Source organism: Citrus clementina, unplaced genomic scaffold (assembly GCF_000493195.1).
Source record: "Citrus clementina cultivar Clemenules unplaced genomic scaffold, Citrus_clementina_v1.0 scaffold_2, whole genome shotgun sequence".
NCBI classification, from domain to species: Eukaryota; Viridiplantae; Streptophyta; class Magnoliopsida; order Sapindales; family Rutaceae; genus Citrus; species Citrus x clementina.
In genome coordinates, this window is record NW_006262688.1 from 8,128,666 (window position 1) to 8,155,332 (window position 26,667).

The following is a 26,667-nucleotide window of genomic DNA, read 5'->3' on the forward strand; positions in this document are numbered from 1 at the left end:
TTTAATCAAATCTAATTTAATCCAAATACAATCTATACGTCTATGGATCATATGCGAATTTGACTTAATTTATATCCAATCTACCATTTTGCAGATTAATTTGCAAGCTAAAATTTCGTCTTATTCACGGACTAACTAAATAAAAAAATTAATATAAAAATAATTTTCCTACCAATCAAAATTCAAGATTAAATAAGATTTAAATAAATTAATTGCTTAAATAAAACTAGAATATACATTTAAAATTTCAAAATATAATACACCAAAAAGAAAAAATCACATTTGTTTAGATTAACACATAAAAATTAACTGCTTAGGAAGTTATATTTTTATATTACATTATTATCAGATAAGATATAATATGATATTAATATAACTATATTCTAACTTATTTATTTATTAATAAGTATTAATGCCATATTTACAAGTTTAATTTTTTTATTAAATAAATATTTTTTTATGGATTTACGGATTTTTATATATTTACATAAGTAAATCCATATCTAATCCACCGACTATGAATTTTCAAATTTTCAATTCAATCCAATCCATCAATTTACGGATCGAATTTTTACGAATCATATGAATTGAATAAATCGAATTAGATTATGAACACCCTAGTAACATTACTATTTTAGTTAGATAATACCACATATATAGCCTACAACTACATAAATTAATGCATTTATTACACATTAATTTATACATGCATTAGTTAGACAAAGTTTGTCACTACTCTTTAGTAACGTCGTTTGCAACTCCCCTATTCAAAATTTGAAATACCCACTTGAAGTCTCTTCCCCTCGCCCTTTTTTCCTATTCTCATGCATCACTTAACACATTAATTTACAAGGAAAACATAATTAGAACAGACAAATCGATAAACCCGGCAACACAATTCAGAATTAATTCGGAGTGAGTTTGGAGGATGATGAAAATAAATTACATTGTAAGTGGACAGTGAAGGAAATTTTTTCATGTTGGAAGAAAGTTACAAGAAAGAAATTGTCTAATTTAGTCATATTACATGGATAAAAAATTGGATAAAACACTCGCAAGCAGCCAAAGAGTAATTCAAATTTCCTTGTTTTAAAGTTCAACTTGAAAGAGAAAGTTATAAATTGCTGAATAAAAGAAAAAGGTACCTCAACCTGGAACCCTAACTAAAGGAAGGATTGAAACCTCCATCAAAATGCAACAAAAATCCTAACATGTAATGTACATTAAAGTTGCATTTGTTTTCTATAACACCCTTTTCTTTATCCTAGGAAATAATTTTCCTGGCCATGATATTCTACATCAAGAAGTTTAAGATTTACATGCAAGTGTAATAGATAGTTTCATAATGAGATGGCAAATCAGGTTGCTTGTACATTCTTTACTTCCAGGTTTTCAAGGATATCAATGCATTTTTTAAGCAATGATTTCGCCTCCATATTTTTTTCCATTTCACACTGATGAACCAGCTCACCCTTGATCCCGATGTTTGAGGAATAAACAGATGAAATTTGCCTGAACAGCTTGAAAATTTCCAGAAGACACTCCGAAGCAGAAATGTGAACCTAGATAAGGACAGAATGTCATCAGAATAAGAGGGCAGCTGAAACAAATAGAATGTAATTAACATTTCTCTTAAAGAGTACAGGACAAAAAGTTGCTTCAGAAGCAATTGGGAAAAGAGATAACAGATAAGCTGGACCCTTTTTCAGTTCTTACTTTTAATTTCAAGGGCAATTGCGTAGAATTAACATGAAACATAAAAGTGTATAGCAAACATTCTAATTTTTCGAAACTTAAATAATCCAGGTTTAAAACCTTTCTATTTTCATGACATAAACTAGTTTTACCTGATGTCTAAATGATCATCGGCAGGAGAAAATATAAGTAGACTGATTAGCTAATTAAAAGAAACAGACATATAAATGTCATACCTGGGCAATCTTTACAGTGCTTATACATTCTACAACCTTAGGCGACACAGTGTGGAACAGCTGACACAAAAATGAATTATGAGTCAGACTGAACGTGCATTTCAATAATATATTAAATGAATGCTACAGGCTTTGATTACCTCCTGAATTAGAGAACTTATGCCAGCATGTGGAGAGGTTCCAGCAGAGTCGTCCAATGTTTTCTGAAGCCTTGAGCAAAGTTCTTTAATTGATGAAAATGCAGACATTTTGACTGCTCATGAAAGTGGAATTGATAAACGGTCCTAAAGTTGCAGAAAAACCATAAGAAGGAGAAGGGATGAAGAAGATACCTGTCCATGGAAATCCAGGTGACAAGGAAATCATGAACAGCTGCACCAAATTCTTTTCTTGTTCAATAATATCATTTACATGTGCCACATGAATGCAAGATAACACGCAGTCCAGAACTTTGTCAAGTGGAGCAGAAACACTTTCATCTGCTGATTCTGTGTAAAAGCATCAGGCATGAGACAACTAGTAAGGCATTGATGTCACGTTTAAATGTTACAGAATAATTTAATGCAAGGCAAATAGGGTAGCAGGGCAACTATATCATACATGCATTTTTCAATAGTATTGAATGGCAAATAACAAGAAGAGCTGACAAGGAATAACTGCTTGCTTTAAATTTTTATTACTCCATATAGAATAAATAAAAGGAGAAGAGGAGGGATAAGCACAAGTACTCCTGTAATTACAAGGATGAGAAAAAGGAATAGGGAGATAAAAGTAACTACAATAAATAAAAAGTGTAGCAAGTGGTGCGCACATCCTACTCCATAGAAAACTCAATGCAACTAGATCTCAAAATAAGGGTTGAGGTGCCATTAGAAAGAATTTTATTGAAAGCTTAAAGAGGTATATATTAAATTAAACCACAGAAAAACAGAATAAATATGTTCATTTCTTATAATAGGGAAAAGCTTATCAAGTATAAATATGTTCATTTCTTATAATAGGGAAAAGCTCATCAAGTATTCTCTGTTTATCTCCACCTATGCTCTCTCCCTCACACACAGCTCATTGACACATCAACTAAAATTGATGCCGTGTTAAAAAATGAAAATTCAAACGTCTTAGTTGAAAAATAGGTCATATAACAACCTTCCTTAGAAGCATCACTTGACAAAGGTACTTGCCCAGATTTGTTCAGAGCTGTCGAACCACACATCTCAAATAACAATGGAAAAATGATGTTGAAGAACTTTGGATCTCTAAAGGCTTTTATAACCTGAAAACATGAAAAAGAAAAGGAAGCACCTTAAATAACAAACAAGAAAAAGCAAATATAGGTTTGATCAGCAGTCCATCCAAGACTGAATTCTGACAAACCAAAATAAGGGAAAGCTGTTGTAGTGGGTGAAGAATTAGAAAATAGTTTCGATGTTCATAAGCACATGTTAGGTTTGTAAGAACAGGAGAAAGCAACATCTTCTGTTGACTTTCTCCCATGTTAAACATAGTCTGAGGTACAACTGAAGATCGTATTCCAATGGAGTAAAAAGCACAAGTGCGAACACAGCTTTATACGGAGTAAAGATAGAAAGAATTATCATTTGATATTTACCTGTTCAAGACAGGAGAAAGCTGCTTCACGATACTTCTTGATCTTTTTTCGGCAAGCAGAGGATACCATATCCACAATGGCAAAGGGAGTGGTAGGATCCTCAGCAGAAATAGCCTTATGGCAAGAAGTAGAAATAGAACCTATTGCATATAAAAGGGCATCCTTTCCCTGTTACATTTCAAAAATATTAGAAGAGGCATTTAATGGTAAAACAAAAACAACTATAATCCTATCATATTAATTGATGATCAAGAACAAATGACATTTAACATATGCCAATAATCATGCTTTCAACATATGGCATAACATTTTATTACGGTCGTCAACATATGTCAATAATCATGCTTTCAACCTATGACATAACATTTTATTACGGTCGTGTGGTTATGTTGAAAGTATTAGTGCACTGATGCCATTGCAGCATGAAAGGATGCATCTTATGAACTTTGAGGCCAAGCACTTTTCTTATCAAACCTCATCAAGAGATCAACCTACCTCCCACAAACGACCTGGAACTTCCTTCAAAATCGACTCCAGAAGGACATGATGATAATTTGACAGGGATTCACCTAAAATTTCCCCAAGCTTGCAAATTGCCTTAGCTGACTGACAGTGCAAACAAAAATACACCAAACAAACATCATACGAAATGGGTGGACAGCAAAAGGACCAAATAACTCAAAAATAGGAAAATTAGAAAGAAGGTTCGATGGAAAAGTAAATATTATCCTCACCTTTCGTTTACTACTCCAAGATGACGAGGCAATGCCCTCACAAATCAAAGAAACAATTTCTCCCAAATACAATTGAAGGGTGACCCGGTCACCACTGGTATTTTCTTCCCACAATTCCTCAAAGAGATCAGAAACATACTTATCATCTTCAAATCTGCGAAGGGTTTGACATGATTTTTAGTTCAATCGGAAATTATATAAGAATATATAAATACATGGAGAAGTTTCATAACGCTAAAGGAATTTTTCTTATCAGCCAAGATATAAAGTGCTTGTGACTTATTTGATGAAAACCAATCTGGGTGTCATTCACTGAAAATTTGGAGTTCTTTCAATATATAAGCTGCAAGTTGTTATACAGGTGATTTCAAATTTGTGAAGTCTAGGCTAGTCATAATGAATTACTCTTTACTTGCCCCTTTTTGAGAATTTGATTCAGCACCATTATCTTTGGGCAGTTTTAGTCCATTTTCTGTGCATAGCTCAAAAGCCCAAAAACACTATGGAAAAAAATTGTTTAATCTTTGCTCAGGTTTTGCTAGAACATAGAGAGTCCCGCTGGGGTCTAAATTAAAAGCGTCCCTTGGGAGTCTAATAATCACCATAAACCTCTCCTAAGATCATCAATCGCTTCCCCTAAACCTTTCAGGGAGCTCTCAGCATACTCTTCAGACCAGGTACGTACACTTGTAATAAAGCCACTCATAGGAGGTAATGAAATTCAACCAAAAAATAGTATAAGTGAAACAAAAAGGATTGAAGAACCAATTGTTGCCTTAACTAAATATCAACAGGGAATGGATATTTAATTCCATATATCTAGTAAAGAATGAAAGAGCTATATTAAGCATGAATGAAGGGAACCATGACAAGCAATGAACTATATTTTTCCACCAAATCAAAATATTTGGTTGTCTATATATTTTCACATGTTTAGATTATTGGTTTGTTTAAACATTCATTATACTGAACACAAAAATCCAAGAAACAGAGTATATATCAGGCCAAGATAAGAGGGACCAATTTCATGACAAATTGTAAGGTGCATAAGGGTTAGACGAAGGAGAATATCATAAATTAACTAAAGAGAATCTAATACAGACCTTGAAATAAATATAACTGGAACAATCACTGCATGATATCCACTCAAAACATCTGAGGCCACAGATGAATAGCTCTTCAGTAGAATTGCACATGAAATTTGAGAATTCTTGTCATCAATATGCAAAGCAGCAGTTTCTTCAATCAACTTTTGAGCTTGAGAGGGAGCTGCATACTTCAGAACTGAAGCACAAGCACTTGCAAAAGCACGTTTGGCAGCAGCACTTTTCTCCTCTTTCACAACAGGAAACAACAGCCTCAATAGCATGCTTGTATACGGCTTTATATCCATACCAATCTTTTGGACCAATAAACTGATAAAGCTGGCAACACCAACCCTACAACCAGAAGTATCAACCATAATGGCAGCTCAATAGTAGTTGACTATATTTAAATTCTTTACAGAACAGACACTAGAATCCTTCAGAACTTATTATGCTTGATCCTTGAAGACAAAGCAGAAACCTCCTCTAATATTATTTCAGTTCTTTTTTTTTTGAGAACAATGTTGCTACACTACTTTGTTATTGCACGCCATGTACAGAAAATTGCATCATACTCGGGGGTCAGGAATTGGATTGTGATAAGAGTGATAGATGAAAGGTGAGAGCATGTGGCAAACCAAAAAGATTGATGTTTCGTTTGTATTTAGGACTTCTCAGCAAACAGAACACTCTATGATTCATTCCAACTGGAAGTGGTCAAGGATATACATAAATTTCATGACAGAGGAACCCAGTACTAGGAAAAGATTACAGCAGTTCAATGTAGAGGTGGATGTCATTGTCCCATTGAAGGGTCTTAAGATTACATAGCCTGGGTATCAGGAAACATGAATCAGAGTAGAGGACTTTCCTCTAAAAAAAAAAGCATTCCTCGGTTTTTTTAAATTTTGGGGTCATAGCTTTTATGCATCTATTTCAACAGGAAAACCATTTAAACCAAAAATCTCAGATTGTTGCAAATTAATGAAGAATGGACTGATATAATCCCCTACCAAATCAAGCATAAATCAATTTTTTTGATAAACAGAAAGCAATGAAACAGAAAACTGAACTAGTGCATGTTTGTGTGTGTTTACGTGTGAGAGAGACACAAAGAGAGGCAAAGATAGAAAGTGTATTTTATCTTATAAGAAACATCTCATAAAATTTTTAAATTTCGAGGTAAGACCAAGTAGAAAGTAATTTAAGTTGGCCAAATATCTAAGGAAATTTCCATGTGGGAAATTGTCATCATATGCCCCTTGCTGAATCCAATCATAATTATGAGATGACACAACCCAGTGCCCAACCAAACTTGCACTTTCAGTGAAGCTCAATCTAGTCAACAGATCAGTCTAATTTATAATACAAAAGAACAGGTTAAAAATGGTTGCATGGATCTTCTTTTGAGAAATTCATTTGCTTAATCCCTTTAGCATCGAAGCAGAGAAGATAATTAAGTTAAACATTCCAGTAGCCTTTAATTGCCAAATGATGATGAAATTCACTGTACTTTCCCACCTTGTGTTGAGGCCAACGCCAGAACGAACCAAACGAGCAAGATGAGGAACTAACTGATCTAATGACTCAGTATCCACAACATTAATGCAGAGGTCAAGTGTATCCCACATGGGAGATCCTTTTGCAATCGAAATTCTCAAATTCTCAAGCTTCTCTGTTTGTATTCCAGCATTTGCTGCATGCAACTAGAAGAGAGAAAGTAAACATGCAGATTACTGAATATGTATGAACTCATCTTTAAGGTGCTAAGGAGGCACAAAATTTCTGATAAACCTAAATAATATTCTCAGAAAAAGGGAACAAAAGTCTATATCAAACCTCAATGTAATTGAGCCCTTGATCTTCAAGGCTTGACAAACTTTCCAGCATGCAAGAAACTAAATCAGATAAGTGCGGGCGAATTGCAATCCCTGCACCCTGCACAGAAATTAAATATAGTGATGCAGGCAATTAAAAGCAATAAAAAGCAATCATCCTATTTAAACCTACAATAAGAGAATAACATAATGTTTCCTCCAATCACAAGAATCTAAATGAATTAACTGATGTATTACAAAAATTCCACAAACAGACCTTTCACTGTGTCTTGTAATGTACAAATACTTGGCTGGTTTAAAAATAAATATGAAACAGGAGATATAAACGTATTTCGGTCAGGATCAAGAAACCTCATTTTCAACACATTTTTACATAAGATTTAAAGCATTGAATATTATGGTGTAGAAATTTTGCATTACTGCACGTGTGAGATTTCACATCAACCATAGAAATTGCACGTACAATGGTTTAAAAGCTGTGCAATAATTTGTGTAGAAGATACGATGCAATCCTGCCCTATGTATATTACATACATGTAATATTCTGACAATAGAAAAGGCTAAGCTGCATCTTGCCTAATTGATGAAGTCAACCAAAGGTTTTGTTGGTAAATAAATTAAGAATATATTTTTTCAAATATAAATTAAGAAATTAAACAATAAAAAAAAGTTTCAAATGCAGAGAAATAACAATACAGAGTCTAGTTTACCTTTACAAGATTCATAACAACTCCAATTGAAGCCTTAGAAATACTGTCAACTTTACTTAATATGCCTTCTGCAAGCAGGAAAGGCAGCACAATATCCATTGATTGCCTTGCATCTGATATTTCAGTAAGTGTGACATCACAGAGCCGTATAGTTAATGAAGTTACAGAACGGCATAACTTATCACCAGCAATTCGAACAGTCTCCTTTATATCATCCATGGCACGGAATGCTGCTGTCCAAATTCTTCTTAAATGCTTTCCGACCTATATTACAAGAATGCAACTAGTAAAAACCACAAAACGGAAAAGACGGTTCATGTTGACAGCTTTTGCAAGAATACCAACTTAAACTAGGCATCGGGTGACTATCGGCAAGGGAATTAATTAATTACAACCTATTACAGAAAGCTCATAATGCTAAAACAGTTAGGATTAGCAAAACCATAAGGTGCAACATGGCTTTGGCAAACTCAATCGATGCCCAAATAAAGAAAAATTAGGATATCTAGTCTGCCTATCAACAGTTGAACCTTACACAATTACCCAGATTAAACACAACCTACCGATTACCATCTGCCTAGGCTATACAATTTCATAAACCAGATTGATAATAACAATATGCTGTGACAAATTATATTACCAGTATGAAAAAAATAAATGAATGAAATTAAGTATAATCAATTATTGTTCGTTAGGAGTTATTTTTATGTTCAATTTTTCATGCAGCAGAAGATCTGATCCATGCATTGGTTTGAAAAATGTCTAACCATCCTGAGAAACACCTTTGAGAGGACTCGATGGCAGCATTTTACAAAACATTCTTACAAAATTTAGTTTGCAACGAAAACAAAAGAAAGTAAAAAAAAATAAAAAATTCTCAAAACCTGATCAAATTTTCGCCCTTGGATGATATCAGCAAGGGCTAAACAGGAAGCCTCACGCGAACGCCAAAGCCTAGATCCACTTTGTATTAACAAATCATCAAAAATAAGGTCCAAGTGCTCATCTATTGTCCTCTTAGGGTCTGCCACTAGTGATTTCCATATGTGTGCCATTGCATCCTACAAGCATCACAAGAGCAGAGCACAATGAGCATATCACAGTAACAGGACCATGCAAACTAAGGTCCTGTTTGGGATTGAGGTGTAGCTTTTAAGCTACAGCTGCTGTGGAAAAAAAAATGTAATTATGAAACAAAAATTAATAATTTGCAGTAAATATAAATTTTAAATAATAATTTTGACAAAATTATTAAGGATATAATATATTTTTCATTAGACAAGTGAAAAACCATATCAACATAGCTTCCAAGCTACAACAGATAGTATTTACCAAACACTTTAGTGCAACCTCAATCCCAAACGCACCCTAAGTAATAAAGTAAATATTCATAAATTTTTCATAGCGTAAGAAGAGACATAAAATATGTTTGCAAGAAATTTGGTACATACACTAAAAGCAGCAAGAAAAACTTCCTCCAGCTAATAGTTGGGAGCCAAATGATTTTCTCTTACCTGCACATTTTTATCCGGATCATATTGAAACCGAACAAGCTTTGGAATCAACAAACGAAGGTGTGGCTTAAGAGCATCCCCTGCTTGCTTGGCTATCTTAGAAAACCCAAAAGCAGCACCTCTCTTGGAATTTAGAGAAACTTGATAATTGGCCAGGTCCATAAATTTATAGATAAGGTCAGGTTGCCCCATCTCATTTGCCAGATTGCAGAGCTCCTTATAAGTGCTAAGTTTCCCTCCACCGAGACCTTCACCAATAGCACCCTCTTGGAACACTTCCGAGTCTTCAGCCAGCTATCATCAAATTCAACAATAATAAAAAAAATGAAATGAATTCATGTGTGTGTGTAAAGAGAGAGCAAGATATGAAACATCAAAATTTGCTTTCACCTTGACAGTTCTTTTTCTCTTCCCTGAACCAGTCAAAGTAGTTACAAGTGCATCTACCAAGTTTTGCTTCATTGATGCATCACCTAGTTCGTAAACGACACTCATTCCCTGAGATGCCAGCTCCTGTGTAAGCTCATTCTGCTCACCAAGTAAATGCGAAAAAGCCTCCTGCAGTCATTTAACAATTTGTTGAATTATATAACAAGACCATGATAAGAGTGTTATTTCGAAATAAGAGAAAATAGCAATATTCAACAGTTAATAAGTATCTTAACTCTAATGGCCTCTCAATGACTGCAAAAAAATAATTGAATAATTTGCTGCGGAAAAAGGTACACCCAGTTAAGAGTACAGCAAAATTCATTTTTTATTCCTTTACGAAAACTTTTAGATAATAGTAACCAAAGATACAAACTTTTCGATATTAAATGTTTTTATTATTATCGATACAAAAAATGATTTCCCAAATTTTGAGCACCTCTTTCAATACCATAGTCATAATTTCTTTCTTCCATCCTTGTGAAATCCCAAATGGAAAAAAGGCAATTGCTGCTAAATCATAAATCGTACAATAGCACATTAGAGGTAGTATTGCACCATGCTGAGCCAATTATGCAACTCTTGTGCAATAGACCATTAGCTAGGGGTGGTCAAATCAGGTTTCGGTTCAGGTTGTTCGGTTTCAGTTTGGGTTCCAACCCATTTGGGTTGAAGAATTCAATCCATTTGGTTTCAAATTTGTAACCTGAACTGAACCGAACCAAACTTAATTCCAAAAATAAATCCAATTCTTTTTAGAAAAATCACAAAATATAAAATGACAAAGATCCTCTGCATTATACGGTTGTCTTCAACAATGGCTAACTAAACTAGATGGTACAGCCTTCGCAACAAAAAATCTTCCAATTACTACTCTTACAAACACACAACAATCAATTATAAAACACTCATGAAAAGGGTGACGATGATGGCCAAGATCTGTGAGAGACAAGAAGTGAGAGATAATGGCAGATACGAGTCAGATCCCACAAATAGTTCAGCAGCTTCGTGGACTTCAAGGACAGTAGAGGGAGATGCAGCTGCTTTGCAGAGGCAACAAGATCAACGGTGGCGCGATGAAGGGAAGCAGCTGCTTCGCAGGGCAACAAGCTCCACCGTAGTGCGATGAAGGGTAGAAGAACAGTTGCGGTTGAGTTTGGGAATGATGGGTTGCGGTTGAGCATGGGAATGATGGGTTGAGTTTGAGAAAAATGAGGGGCTGAGTTTGAGTGAGCGAGAGATGACTTTGAATAAATGATGATTCTCAGGTTTTGAGATAAATTAGGATTAGAATCTGGGGGACATTATAGATTAGGGATTTCAGTTTTTTTTTTTTTTTTTTTTTTTTTTTGGGGAAACTGATCGGGTTTTTAACTTGGTCTATGTTAAATTTGAACCAGATTTTAACCCGATCGGTTTCTAGATTTCAATCCAAACAGTTTCTAAGGGTGAACCCGAACTGAACGCCCACCCCTACCATTAGCAAGAGTGTTAATTTGACTTAAAGAAGCTAGTGTAAGTTAATTGCATATTAAAAAAAACAAAAAGGAGCATGCACATTCTATAATCTGAAAAAGTCAATGGTAAATCAAATGTAATACAACCAACAATTGAATGGGTGACGTGTAGTTAAATTTAATATAACCATCGCTTGCATTTTGGCTTTTCAAAATAAATGAACACATGGCATAATATCATTTATTTGTTGTATACTTAACATGGAATCTCTGATGTATTCTAGAAATTCTCCTATAATCTGGATACATAATGACCTGTTACTCAAAACACATTAACACTGTGTAGAAAAAAATCTTTCAAAAAAGTTATAAAACTTGAAGAACTTTTAGATTTAAAAATTTCCACCAGCAAAATTAAAATCTATGTTAGAAAGAAGGTAGTAATGAAAAGAAGGTTATTGAAGTCATCTCTAAAATTGCACTGCTACTCAGGTAGGTCAACTTCACAAAGACAGTCGATGACCATAAGTGAAATAAATGAAAGTTGGACATATAAAGAACCAATAGCAAACCTGAATTTCTGGAAGCATTTGCTGGATGGTTGGATGATGGCCGCAATACATTGTTAGAGATAGTAACCAAACAGCCCCAGCACAACGCTCTTCTTTTCTACTACTGTATAAAAGATCATCAAAAAGCTTTTTAGAAATTGTATCTCTGATCATGACACGGCAATCTTCATTGGCCTCACATTTCCAATCAGAGCTTAAAGTTGACCATGATGAGTCCATATCTCCCATCAGAAATTTTGAGGACATGGAAAGTGAAGTATAATTGGTTTTAAGAATCACATCAGCAGTCACTGGAACAGCACCCCACAGAAATGATAGAGCCTCCCCAGCAGCAAAAAGGATATCCTCAACCTGTGAAAAGCCAAAACTGTAGACGTTAAAAGAATGTAATCTTGACCAAATGAACCACCTTTCTAATTATTAGCTTTACTAGTTATTAGCAATCTCAAAAAATAACTAGTACATTAGATCATAATAAAAGACAACAGTCATTCCTATCCACCCACCTTTGACCGGCAAAGGCTGAAAATCAAATTGAGGGAACTATTTAGGTGCAAAGATGATGTTTCCTTTGCACAGATTTGTCCAAGGGCGATGACAATTTTCTGAATTGCTTTAGTATCGTCACCGGAGAGTGACTTGCTCAACTTCTCATGTAAAATTTCCAGAATGTCAACTGCAATTTCAGGTATGTGTTTAATGTAACTCATCCATTCTAGTTACATTTACTAAAATAACATCCAGACAATTGTGACACCAGCATATGCACAACTTCTTCACCTGAATCAGATGCATGAATTAGAGGAGGCAATGGTACACACAGCCCAATATGACCTAATGCTTGCATGGCAACAGAGGATAATGTTGCAGTCTCAGAGTTAACCACATCAACAAGGCATTTAAGTGTACTCTGAAATAATGCTTCCGGGATCTGTGAATCAATGTCATGGTTAAAAAATAGTATAAAATGCACATTTAGAGTATCAAATACAAAAAATTACTTTTACTAACAAAATTAACTAAGGCCTAACAAAAATAGCTGGTACTCATCACATATAACAGAACACAATTTAATATGGGCTCTTATTTCACTACTACAAAGATGACGGGAAAATCTGAAGTCATTTGCCATCTGATTTAACATTTACCCAAATTTTATCAAGGAAAATAAGAAAACCTAATTTTCGGCAAGAAAGTAGTGAACTAAAAAGTTTTAGGAACAAAGAAAGTGTCATCAGGTCATGGTATCAAAGAGTTTATAATATCCTTCTTCAACATCAGTGTCTCCACCATGATTTCAACCAAAATAATTTGTTGAGAATCTCAAGTACCCACAGACAAAAAAACTTTCATAGCCGTTGACAGTGACATTGACAACTTTCCTACATTCACTTTGAACTTTGCTCGGAAGATGAAATACTTCATATATTATGACTACATTTCATGTCAATATAGTTCTCAAATCAAATCATGTTTCAAAACTATCTCATACAAACTGCAATCAAAGATGCTTTCACAGTTTACAGTATTTGGTTGAAGAGAATTACAAAACAGATTGCGGTTTAGCAGTTCTAAACATGCAAAGCATTATGGTGACAAGCACCAAACTAAATTTTTGGAAACTCTTTAACACATATTTGTAGGACAAGTCCAATGAATGCATGCCAGTAACAGAAAAGTAGTGTAAATTTAAAAATTAAGCATCAGGTATATCAATGAATTATAGAAAAATGCAGATGACAGAACAAAAATACATTAAATTCTCAGAAGTGGGTATTACAGGTTCAGCCGGTCAAAATTTACAGCAATTTTAAGTAGTTCATAAGATGGAAATATCTGACAAGTTAAAGAATTTTAATCCCAGCATAAGAAAGTATGAAACTATCAGGTTACAATGATGATATAATGCAAATGATGCTAAAAACAACATAATACAACATATATTTTATGAAGTGGTGATACGGCATAGTCAAAAGTTGACTGACCAATATGCCTAGAAAAAAGGAACAAATAAATGACAGTGAGTACGGAATTATACAACTTACAGCAGGCGATCTACACATAGAATTAGCAGTGACATATCCTATGGCACATAGAACTCCATGCTGAGCCTCAAACCTGAATATTTATATCACATTGAGCCTCAAATAAGAAAGTTTCCAATTAAAATACACCTTAGAAAACGAATTGATTTGAAACTCAATATTGCATATTTTGAGTTTATTCTAAAAAGAGGCAACAAACCTTAACTTTTGCATTTCAGTAGTTTTGGAAACAAGTTCGCTTATAAGAGCAGTAGATGTAGCTGAGGGAAGAGCAGTGGAAGCTATGCCAAGTAAGCGTGCCACAGCTTCACGTGTATCCCAGTCTATATGACTCAGTAATTGCTTTAACCAGATAACTCTTTGGGAATAGTGTGATGCAATCATCTACAATGAACAAAAATCTGTCACATAAAAACAATCCAGCAAGAAAAGGGGAGTGAAGAAAGTAACCAAGCATGCAAGGTCTGCAGAAACCAACCTCTGGAAGATGAGATGCAATTTTAATCAATGTTTTGGAAGCAGTGGCATGCAACTCAACAGACCCTTCAGTTGCCATAGCATGCTCTAGCAGTAGACACAGTGTTTCCACCGAAGACACGAACTCCAGTGATTTTTCTAAATCTTTATTTTGCTCCAACTCCAATTCAAAGCACTTTAATAGAAATTTGATCATTGCCACGTACATATTCGATGGAAAAAGAAGCTTCTGTTCCCTCATTTCAGTTGAATCTACAAACTTAGGCTGCTGCTTAAGAATATATTCTAACATGCTACCAAGTTTTGGGTATATAATATCAGGATTTTGACTAATTAACCGCCCTTCATCTTTGACAGGAAACAGGCCTTCGAGTGCCATTTCCCTAGAGAAGAAAAAAGATGGTGCAGATTAGCTTCGAATAATGATTAAGAGGCGAAAAGAAAGGGGAGAGAGAGAAGCCAGAAGAAAGAAGCAAGTTCTGAAGTTTCATTTAAATAGAGTGGTTTATAATATTGAGTGATGTGAACAATAAAAAGGAAGCTTTGGTTATTCAGATCAATAGATTACACATTCCCGCCCTAAAACATCATTGGGTGATTAGATAATTTGACTTATAACTTCTATTGCATGAACTTATCACTTGAATGGTGCATCAGTTCCTCTTTAGATTGGAACTAGAATTTCAACTTTTTGAGGAATTTGAACAAGAGAGAAATTCAAGAAGTTTCAGCTCTTTTGGCTTTATTGGAGAATGTTTCAATTAATGCTCTGGTAGAGGATAAAAGGATCTGGGAGCCAAGCCCTTCAAGGATTTTTTCCTTGCAAATCCTTTTTCAATCAGTTGATTGATGATCAAGCTCTCTTGAACTTTCATCCTGCTCATAGGATTTGGAATAATAAGTCCCTAATAAAGTTCAATTTTTTGCTAGGTCATTGGCTATAGGCAAACTTAATACTGGTGATGTTATTCAGAGATGGAATCCTAATGTGTGCTTGCTCCTTTTTGGTGTGTCATGTGCAAGAGAAATGGTGGAATTCTAGCTCTTCCGGAGTAGTATCGCACTGATGGCTCCAGCCCCTCGGAAGGAGGCCTTTGCATTCTACCTAAGCTGCGCAGCCATTTTTATGATAAGAGATTATGATCCAACTACTCGATACAACGATATCTTAGATCATGTCCTTCAGCATCACGATAGCCACAATCAGTATTCTTTTTGTGTCATGCAGAAGTATCCTTTTAGATAATTGACATAATCTACATTACTAACCCGTTGTGTATATTTTGGTTTGAAACTGCAGTTCTTTTTTTTTTCCTTTTTTTTTTTTTGCATTGTCACCAAGCTGTTCAGTTGCGGCATAGATTACTTCAGGCAGCTAGTATTTGTTGGGTGATCCCAGCTTCTAGCAATTCTCTGCTTTCAGAGTCTATTCATGCTCTGGGGAAAGGTGAAAAAGCAAGAATGTTGAGGAAATGTTCAGTCCTGGCCATTTTTTGGGTGATTGGGTTTGAAAGAAATAGAAGGTTCTTTAATGATGCTGAGGAAGACATCATCTTTGGAAAGAGTGTGATTACTAGCTTCTCTTTGGGCCTCAGTTACTAAGGAATTCAAGATTCTTCTTTCTTATTCATTCATCTAATCTTGGAACAGGTGTTGGCTTAATTCTGGGTTTTTGAGTTCATTTTTGTTGTAAGATCTTATAGTCATATAGATCCTGTACTTATAAAATCTTATCAGTATCCTATTGTTGTATAGATCTTTTTGTGATCTTAAGGGGGGTCCTTTTTTGTGGACACCTTGTTCGCTTTTGTACATGTTTTATCTTTTAATACAAGTTTTTTGTTTCCTCTATATATATTTTCAGCAATATGATTACAAGAACAGAATTAGTGCTCAAAGCAGTGTGAAGATTAATCCGCAAAAAGAGCAGTTAAAAAAAAAAAGGCTATAAAAATTATTTGTTGTGTGACAAAAACAACATAGCAAAAGTTTTAAGATATAATATGATCACCATCACCACATTCCAAATGCAAGACAATAACAAATTTAAGACAATGAAGATAGCCAATATCCCTTATTCTAAAAACCAATCAAGTGTAATACCTGATATCCAACTTAGGATCTGCTGCTCCAAGCATACAAATAAACCGACTAGGGCAATGCTGCAAATCAAATAATGATGTTGCCCATCTAACAGCACAGAAGCGTACTTCACTTTGTTCCTGGTCAGCAGCATAATATTTATTTGCATCATGTGGTATTGAGAAACAATAATCAAGTTAGGAAATCCTGTACATATTTTTAAGATACAACAGTTAAACAAAGTTTATGAAGAGTCATAGTGCAATACCGCATTAAAATTGTGCAGCAGAAGCTTCTCCAACTCTATCAATACAGCTGGTTGTGCTCCCTGATGCTCAAATGTTGAATCAGTGTCAAGACCATCACCAAACAAGGGACAAAGAGCGAAAACAAATTAAGTAATTGATCATATTGCAGAACATTACTCGTCAAACAGGCCTTGAGATGTCATATATCCAAGGAGGGCCTTTCTAGATGGTAGGTGACTTATCCTAAGCTGCTGATTGATGGTAGCAATGTCTAGTGCAAAAATAGGAGCTCCAGAAACTACAATTTTACATAAATAATATTTTTTTCCAATAGTAGGGAACCGTGATAATTCATATAAATTTGAAAAAAAAAGGTTAAATTGAGGTAACCAGCAGTCCATTTTGCATGACTATGACTACCTAGCTAGGTGTGACGACATTGAGTGGAAAAGCATTCTTTTTATTTATCTAAGGTCTCCAGGCATATTTAGACTCTCACCTAGATTCATTTTTTATTTTTGAAACTGTTTCGATTTCTGACGTAACAAAACAAAAAAAAAATATGAAGAATAAGTTTACCTTTCCATGCCAGTTTGGAAAGTGACAAGTCTCTATGCATGGCAATCATATTTTTTCATAAATTTATTCTTTAGTATGTACCTGAGATGGTGTTTGGGACAAGCTTTGAATGTTAGAAGATTCCTTTCTGATAAACTAAAAGGGTTGGATAAACTAAGAGCAAATAGGATTTCAAAACTTCTTATTAGGGAGAAGACTAATGGTCTTGCCCTCCATAATGCACCATTTACATGATCTAATGAGGGCTACTACTCTGCATTGCAAGCTACACAAAAGTTTAATTTCTGCCTAGGTAGAAGTGTTAAAGTTTTTAAACCATTTCTTATAGGGACACATCTCCATTACTAAGATAACAATATTAGTTGGCCCATAAATTTAACCTAATTATTTGACATAGTAATCAACCATCAATTCTAGACTTCTTATGTGCGATCAAGGCTTCCTTTATGCACCAAATCCCTCTCCCACATGTTATTTTATACAGTGAATTACAGTTTTGTATAATTGATTGCTTCTCTTTCTTCCGTTTTCCTCTCTCTTCCTCTTTCTGGAATTAATGAAGAGTACATGGTATCATAGCAGTATTTTCCAGGACTTGCATAATCAATATCAAGAGATCAGCAATGCCGTCCTACCCTTACACAAAATTAAACTATTGAACAGTTGCAGAATATTATCTCTACAAATCACCAACATCCCTTTTTACTCTCTTCTTACACAGGTTGGTCTATATTAACTCCAATCAGGTATATCTTGTTCTGTTTTGAGTTTTGATGAAAATATAAATAGATGAAACCAGCAAGGCGTTGTATCAAGGAGTAAATTCAAATTGACCCAAGCCAAATTCTGAATTTATGATTAAATTTCTGAGACAAAATAAAAGCTGAAAAAGAAATCTACAGGATGAGAAAAACGCATTACCTTGTATGCAGTAGCAAGTGAAGTAGTTGCCTCTTGTATAACAAGACAAAGAGATGAAGCCTCCAGTTTCAGTGCATCAAAAAGGCGAACCGCCATTTCAATCTTGTCTCTAAAGATGGGAGAAAATACCCGTTACATTATTCAGTTCCATAAAAGGGTATAGAACCAGCAAAAGAAGTAGAGACAATAGAACACCTGAAAAGCTGAGGCAGGCGCTGTGCAAGCAATCCAATTGCCTGAAAAGCAAAACTTTTTGTATCCCTAGCAACAGAATCTGCATAGTTTGATCATTTAGGTCCAGAAAAAATCGATCTTTACAGAGATGAACACAGGAAGCTCAAAGAAATTCAACTGCATTGCCAACCTGAGTCGGAATATGAATAACCATCAAGCAATTTCAGAATCCCATTCAGTATTACAGGACCCATAAGCTTCAGCTGATCAAGATTAGCCTGAATATAATAAACTATAAAAAATATAGAATACTTTCTGTGGAAATGACCAATCTCTATGGGAAACTTCTTCAGAGAATAAAATGTTGACATACATACAGATGAAAAAAATAATTGGAAATTAAAAATCACAATTAGTAAGAAAACCAATTACAATTTATGCAAGAAAAGGAAAAAAATAATATTAACAAAAGTATAAGTAACACTGCTGCCCAGCATCCACAATCGCTCCAAGAAGCAAAGCAAGCTCCTGCAGGTCTAATTAGGCAAGGCAATTTCTTCAAAACTCTAACTAAAAGGTTGCTTTTTCTGTCCCCCCCCCCCCCCCCCCCCACCCCCCAAAAACAAAAAGGAACTGCAAACAACTGTTTAGTTATGACTTTAACCAAAAGCTTAAGCTTGAAAGTGCCCAGATATTAGAATTTAACCTTTTGTACAGCCCCATATGTGCAAAGTTGGACTGGACTCATTCAACATGTTTATCACTGAATATAAGTACCAAACACACAAGCAGCCCACTTCATTTGGTTTGAATACATGAGTCCTTACGTGTTTGAAAACCCAGACTGTGAATTCCATTCCCAGCTGCTTCAACCTTATCGTTGTATCAGTTCCTATTAAATTCAAGAGAAAAATTAGCAAAGGCACCCACATGACTAACTCAGCATAATTGCTCCTGAGAAAATAAGTATAAAATGTATTAATGAAAAACACATACATACTTCATGCTTCAAGACTAAGACAATGACAGATGTGTTAACAGCTATCCAATGCCTTACAATTTTTTTTTTTAAAAAAAAAATTTCTTCCTCTTCCTCTTACTCTTATCTTTTCTTTAACTTTTTGGTGCCGTCTTCTATACTTCAAATGTATATGAGTAACACCACTTGAACACTTTTTATAAACTTGATATTTTAGTTTTAAGTGAACTTATCACTAATCACATTTGAAGACAATTAAAAGGATAAATGCTTGCATTTGCAAGAGAAAAAGCATATTTACTTTTGACCACAAAATAAACTAACAGTATCTTATCCGGGACCTAATTCAAACTCCAGTAGAACACTATGCTAATGGGAATCGATTTGCTGATACTTGAGATGAGCCAACTTCTGAGTGGAGTTATATGAAATTTGCTACTGAAAGAACATGTATCAGAATACCAATAAACAAAATTTCTGCATACCATACATACAGCCAAATATGCACTGCAATGTGGCTGGGAAACTGTTTGCGGCTGTAATAGATCTGCAGAAAATAGACATCAATTTTGTCTTCAGAGCAGCATTTCCAGGATTGACTCTGGATTCTTGAGGAATATTTTCAGCTGCCAAAGTTCCTGAATAAAGGGTTAACAATATATGACTGTTAAGAACATGTCCAACCAATACGGACCTGTCAGTATAAAAGTATCTACCGAGCAATCGATTCTATGAAACCAAATGACAGAGAACAGAAAAAAAAAATGATAGGGATTGCTGTATTAGAGGATTTAAGGAAAGAGTGCCTAGTTTAATCAAGTATGCAAACTGAATAAGGGTGACAACCAATAAACAGAGTCCCATCTCCTTTCAATTAGTGATTGCCAGAGGCTTAGCCTTTGAAAAATGTCAAGAAAGGGTGTCTAATATGTCTATAAAAAGACAAAAGAACAAATATACAAGAGGATTTTAGTAATACATTATATCATCATGAAAGGGAAAAAAAAAATCCAGCACAACTAAAATTAGCATTTAACTCTAGGGATAAAATTTAACATAATATTATGGATATTTCAAAACGACCGGCTATTTCATTTTTCATAAAGAAACAATCTGCACACGTATCTGGGCACCCCAACAAAACAAAAAATAATTGAAATATAATAAGCAACAGATTACATAGACCTTAGCATTCCCAAAATCACATGTACAGACATCTCAAACTATTTGAAATAATAAGATGAAGTAAGGATCGGATATCCACTTCTCACTTCTTCTGTTCATAGCTTATAATAGCTTCCCCTATAATCAACTCTCGGAAAAACTAATTCTTTGTCAAAAATGCATAAAGTACAATATTCACAAATCAACAGTTTTATATAGGGAAAAAACGTGTATTTGTTTCAACACTCCAATAGGAGAAAATGGTAAAATAATTCTGCCTTACATACCATTAAAAAGTAAAAATAATCTGTTCACCAGGTTTGGGTCTTCTAAATTAGCACCAAAAGCTTTCTTCTTCAGAAGCTCTTCCCCCCTCTTCACAACAGGATCTTGGCTTGATTGAACAATCATCAAACAACAAATCATAGTTTCATTATTTTTGTCTTTTTGAGGAAAAACTAATCATTCTTTAACTTCTTGAATACGAGAAAGAACATTAAATGAGAAAAATAGTGAGTAATGTTTATGTAAGTAATAAAAAGAAAAAAAAATGTACCGATCCACACAAGCAGACAAATATATGGGATAAACGAGTTCAGGAGTCAGCTCCATAGCTTCAATCACATTCAAGATTCCCAACTGCTTACGAGGAAATGGAATATCTATCAGATTATGAACGAATTATGGTTATCTAAGTAAAACACTCTTGAATCCAACTAGTTTCACCTTCATTGTTAAGATCACATCACTTTTCAATGGGTTTTTCCCAATCACACGATTAGCTTGAACAACTGAAAGCCCAGGTGGGCTTCCTCCGCTGCTAAAAGTAAGCACGAAATCTCAGTACATTTGGAACACAAACTATCTTTAAAGATAATAATTTTCTAACAATAAAGGGAGCTGCAGACCCTTGAGGTGGCATTTGATACAACATAGTATGACGGCAAAATTCTATAAATAGCTCCCTGTCCTGTGAACCACTTATTGATCTATACTTTGGAGCAACCTCATTATCAATTCCACTTGCATGACATTCACCTATCACCTGCAACAGAACAATAGTCAATAAAGACAAATAACCATGACTCTGCAAATCAATTTTTTTTTTTCTTTTAAAGCATAACAAGAAGAGGATAATCTAATCCAATGTACTTCCTTTTTTTATTTATTAATAAAAGAATCCTGTATAATTGATATTCATCAAAAGTAAATTACAAATAGGCAGACCATTTCCCTCTCAATTTTTGGATATCCCTTATATAGATAAATAGCATCCAACTTTAGTTCAGAACAGCCTCCCAATTCTCTAAAATAAAGGATGGAATCCAGAAATCCTCAAGAAATTGAACCCATAATGATCATCTGAACCAAACTCACATTGGTTGGCAAAGGGCAAAAATCTCCTCCCGTTAACACACGTGCCTAAAATACGAACTATCAGAAAAGTAGATAAAAATGCAACATACCCTAGCAGCAATTCTCAGGATAATATCTTGGTGTTGTTGAGGCAGTTTTGAAACATTTGCTATAAGTACAGGTCCCATATCTTCCTTTTCCTACAAATGCAAGGTAAAAGATTTAATTGCGGAATTGCTCCAATAGCAAGCAAGCTTTCCAAAACAAGTAAAAGAAATGAAGCACAGACCTTGAAACTCGCACGGTCAAATGCCATCTCAATGTACACAATGCAGAAGTTCTTAACCATTGAAGCAGCATGAGGTTCTGTATACACTTTCCATAACTCGGCCAATGGCAAACGAATCTCGAGCTGGTGTTTTACTCTCTTGTTCACATGACTCAATATCTCAAGAACCTGTAATCACAATCACCAGGCAAAAAACTATTATATAACTTGAAATGCTTAAAATTCAAATTCCCAAGTGAGTCAATATTGTAATTAACCAGCCGCATAAGAAATTTTTTTTTTTATAAATCGACATAAAGAGTAATTAATTAGTAATTAAAGTGAAAGGGATAGGGAAAGAGGGAGAGGTTAAATTAAATTGCCTTGTTGCGAACGAGAGTCGAGTGAGCGGAGAGAGAGGAGATAGCGAGAGGGAGAAGCTTCGAGAGTAAGGCTTCGAGCTTGGAGTCATCACAGAGAGCCAATCTCGTGAGCATACGATCCAGCAATTCTTCTTTCTCATACTCCGATGTCGATGAAGATGATGAGTCCGCCATTTCTTTTAGCCAAGACAACCAACTTTCAACCAATTGTTTCAAAAAGGGTCTGTCGAGCCTTCAGCCTGAGTCTTTCGGTTTTATATACTGCGCTTGGACCGGCCGCGGCCCACATAAACACCTCCTATATAGACTCCCCAACTCTTCATAATTATTTTTTTAAAAAAAATTAAAAAATAGTTATTTTCTTTTCCTATATCGAGCTAATTAGTTTTTCCTCTTTCAAATTTCTCTTATATTTGAATCAAAAGTTAAGTCCTAAAATAAATCTCAATTTGAAAAAAAATTTGATACCACTTTTATTAGCTCAATGAGGTAATGAAACCTCATTTTTCTGGTCTTTAAAATTATAAGAGGATACCAAGAGAAAAAACGGGTATTTTCTTTTCCTAATATTAGTGTGTTATAGTAATATTACAGCATGAACAGTAACACTATTTTTATATTACTAGTATTTTCCTACTGTTTAAATATCAATGCTCTTACAAGCCTATTGAAAACTCTGCTCTTCTCATATATTACCAATTTACTACTATCATTGTTCGCTTGGATCATCTAGAAATCAAAAGAAGCATTACAAATATAAAAATGTAGCTTTTAATTAATTAATTATACAGTACAAGAACACGTTTAATCTCTAAAATAGCAGTAATACAAGCCATGTAAAAAAAACAATTTAAAAAAATGAAAAAAAAATTGATGAAATTTATCAGAATATGCTAATAATCCCTAACAAGAACAAAATACCATTGAATTTCCAATCCAAGTACTTAGCTAATAAAGAAACAGCCCCAGATTGTTTCTTTACATTATCACCATCGTCGTCATTACTATTTTGATTCCCACGAGGCTTATTGAAAGTGGAAGGCACGACAAGATCCGGGGCGGATTCATCATTGTTATAATCGGCACTATTAGGAGCCGGGGATTGTTCCGACGGACTCTTCAAACTTTCCGGCAACCCTTTCCCGTGGCTGACATTTATTTTGAAGTGTTGGCCGCTCCTGCATTGGTCTCCATCGTAGTCGCTTGAAAAGAAATATGTGGTTCCTTCTTTGAGCAAAGGAACCGGCACCGTCACTCCAGATGTTGCTGTGTTTGATGGATCTGCTGCTGACCATAGCTTGGTGTCACTGTCTAGGGCATCATCGTAATCGCATTCTTTGTATGTTGTGAAATTGTATGTTTGCACAACTGAGTGGTTGGTATCTGTATTGAAAACTGCAATCACAATGAACAACACATGCAAGTCCTCTGTGAATCTTCACCATGCATTACAAGGAAACTATCTTTAGCAGTTATAGAGTTTTTATAAGGGTGCGGCTATGTTGTAACCGTTTTAAAGGTAGATTACCCCTTCATAATCACACAATCAAAATTTTAATGAATTTTTTATTATTAACCACTTTGCGTATGTGTTTAAGATTCGTACTCTACTATAAATCAGCTCCAACATAACCACATCTTTTTTATAATTATTACAAGTTCTTTAACGCCCTCCCTTTCTTTTATACGACGTATATTAAAATATGTTGATATTTATACGTAGACATCTACGGAACCATCTTTAGATTAAATTTATATAGTACTAGTGATTTTTCTACAAATTATGACAAACAGAACAGAATTAAAAGACTCATACTTGAACAATTAAATATTTAAATTACACGAGAAAAAATGAAAAAAGAAATTACATATTGTTAGAGAAACGGGAGGTAAAATAATGGTTTGAGCCGTTTTACAGCAAGAATGAGGGTGTTTTAGTCTTTTTCTAGATGATTTTGGCATATTGATGAACAAATTGAAATGAAGTCGGATTACTTTGGCAAATTCGGAGTACTTTTCAGTGCTGGGACATGAACTCATGAGGTGATCAAAATGCACATGGCGTAGTAGGAGGACTGGTAATGTAATAATATATCCTTATCAATGTGCATGTGTGTACTCACTCCTCATAAAGGACAACTGGCAGAAAGTCGTAAGAGTTGGGTATAAATTTACTGATCAGTTAGCCGACAAGCCAATGATTAAGTGCCAGATGTAAAGAACTCATCGGGTGATGTTTTTTGTCAGCCAACAATGTCCATTGAATGAGCATGTACTTGCACATGGGGAAACATTCCTTTGAAAGCAACTGTTCAACTCCTAGGAATGAGCATGTGAGTGAGTGAATCTATGAATCCGCTAGCTTATCTTATGGGTCTTGCTCTGGTGTATGCGCATGCACAATGCTATATTTGCAAGTGGCAACAAATTTTAAAAAACATATATTGTACGAAGGACCTTAACTAGACCTTGTTATATACAATGAAAAACCATGCACCAGCCGGTGATCTTAGCACTTACCTTTATTTTAATGTTCCTTTTTTCAGCTAAGCTTTTGCACTAAATTTCATGCTATTGTAGGGAAAAGCATCACATGACATGCTCCAAAATCCAGAAGGCTAAATCACTAATCATTAGACAAAGTTATTCTTATCTCTGAAAAAATAGAAAGCCACTTCCTTGTACTTCCTTTGTCATGATTGAGGTAAACTAACTTAATTAATAAACAAATGGAGATAACTAATTTACCAAAATAATAATAAAAGATTGTGGTGATATTAAGAAAGAAAATATGACATCTTTTATGCTTCATACATATATAGCTTGGTTTCATGTTCAAGAGCTAAATTTGGATGAAATAAATAATTCAATTGAGGTGTAGTTGGAAGTTGGAACAGAATATAGAGACTGATGAAGAAAGTAACAAGGGATTTTTGACATATAGCTAGAAACTTCCTGCTAAAGTTTTGCTTATTTGGTTAGAGATCTAGGAAAGAGAATTCAACATATTGCAATATGATTCATGAATCATACCAAAGAGCTAGCTAGATTTTAATTTGTTTATTTAACCGATCTCCCTGATGAACAACAGTATCTGGGTATTCAGAGAAGACTTTCTGAGTAAAGAAGAGGAAGAAGAAGAAGAAGAAGAAGAAGCAACTTTGATTAATTGATCATTCCTTTTGGTGAACTAATTACCGAGCAGCAGCTTCTGTTTAGCTCACTCAGAAATTGTAAAATAGTATCAATTTCCTTTATATGGGTTTAGAGACTGACCCAAGATTCACAAATTTCAAACATCACTGAAAATAGAAACTCACACATAAAATCAAAAGCAACTGGGTTCCATGCTGTAAAAAGTTAAAACAAGTACCAAAATTAATTAATAAATAAGATCATAAGTATACTGAGAGAATAATCTTACTGAGAAAATCTCCCAAGCTAAAGTTTTTGGCATCAGCCCATTTCTGATAATCAACAGCAGGTTTCTCTTGACTGTCATACCATCCCAATGAGTCACCAACTGTGTAGTTCTTGTAAGCTTCAGCTGATCCTGAAAAGCAAAGAAGACGAAGGAGAAGAAAACAGAAGAAAGCGAAGAAGACTGATACGGGGCTCACTCTCTTTCTTCCCTGTTCCATATTTCTTTTTGGGTCTCAGTCTCACAAGTGAAACTAATGGAACTAATGCGCGCCTTTTATTTTTATATATGGTTTAGCAGTTCATTATTTAATAACTCCTTCTGCTGAAGAACTAAGAAAATGGTTTTGAATATTTTGATGCTTTGCTGTGTCTGTGACATATAGTATATAAGATATGGTATTTCTGTTAATTGAAATAATAATTAAAAATAATAATAATTTTACCATTTTTACGATAACCATTCTGAGACGCTTGTGAATGAATATCATTGATATGTACGGCCTTGTTTTCCTATGGAGTTTTTTTTTTTTTTGAATACTGATTAATCATCATATTACTGCATTACACAGATAGTTACAACTGTTATTATAGTAGATATATTACACTGATATTTACAATCAGAAATACATAATTGAGACTTATATTATTACATTGAATTCTGTGAAGTACATGCCCAGACAAATAATCCC

At 34.6% G+C, this 26,667-nt stretch overlaps 2 protein-coding genes across 6 annotated transcripts; both read right to left on the bottom strand.

Moving 5' to 3' along the window:
• Positions 1–1,028: 1,028 nt before the first annotated feature.
• LOC18051285 (proteasome-associated protein ECM29 homolog) lies at positions 1,029–22,769 on the bottom strand. Of its 5 annotated transcripts, none has more exons than XM_006446271.2 (35): positions 22,556–22,769; positions 22,194–22,361; positions 22,015–22,104; positions 21,457–21,593; positions 21,275–21,365; positions 21,105–21,187; positions 20,836–20,942; positions 19,870–20,022; positions 19,233–19,297; positions 18,596–18,683; positions 18,427–18,505; positions 18,232–18,340; positions 16,752–16,811; positions 16,505–16,623; positions 14,403–14,784; positions 14,124–14,308; positions 13,925–13,997; positions 12,660–12,810; positions 12,386–12,555; positions 11,880–12,230; positions 9,812–9,979; positions 9,422–9,715; positions 8,792–8,968; positions 7,908–8,171; positions 7,199–7,297; positions 6,881–7,065; positions 5,378–5,713; positions 4,275–4,428; positions 4,036–4,146; positions 3,541–3,708; positions 3,078–3,204; positions 2,264–2,419; positions 2,072–2,184; positions 1,932–1,991; positions 1,029–1,562 (listed from the first exon to the last, which is right to left on the bottom strand). In XM_006446271.2, the coding sequence occupies exons 1-35, from the start codon at positions 22,727–22,729 to the stop codon at positions 1,359–1,361; spliced, it is 5,451 nt and encodes a 1,816-aa protein (XP_006446334.1). In that variant the 5' UTR covers positions 22,730–22,769; the 3' UTR covers positions 1,029–1,358. The 5 variants fall into 5 exon arrangements, with proteins under 5 accessions (XP_006446334.1, XP_024047566.1, XP_024047565.1 ...); XM_024191798.1 differs by having other exon boundaries at positions 14,130–14,308; positions 21,275–21,368; XM_024191797.1 differs by having other exon boundaries at positions 21,275–21,368.
• Positions 22,770–23,437: 668 nt separating this feature from the next.
• On the bottom strand, positions 23,438–26,343 carry LOC18051287 (blue copper protein). The gene is made up of 2 exons (XM_006446275.2): positions 25,980–26,343; positions 23,438–23,950 (listed from the first exon to the last, which is right to left on the bottom strand). The coding sequence occupies exons 1-2, from the start codon at positions 26,194–26,196 to the stop codon at positions 23,439–23,441; spliced, it is 729 nt and encodes a 242-aa protein (XP_006446338.1). The 5' UTR covers positions 26,197–26,343; the 3' UTR covers position 23,438.
• Positions 26,344–26,667: the final 324 nt, after the last annotated feature.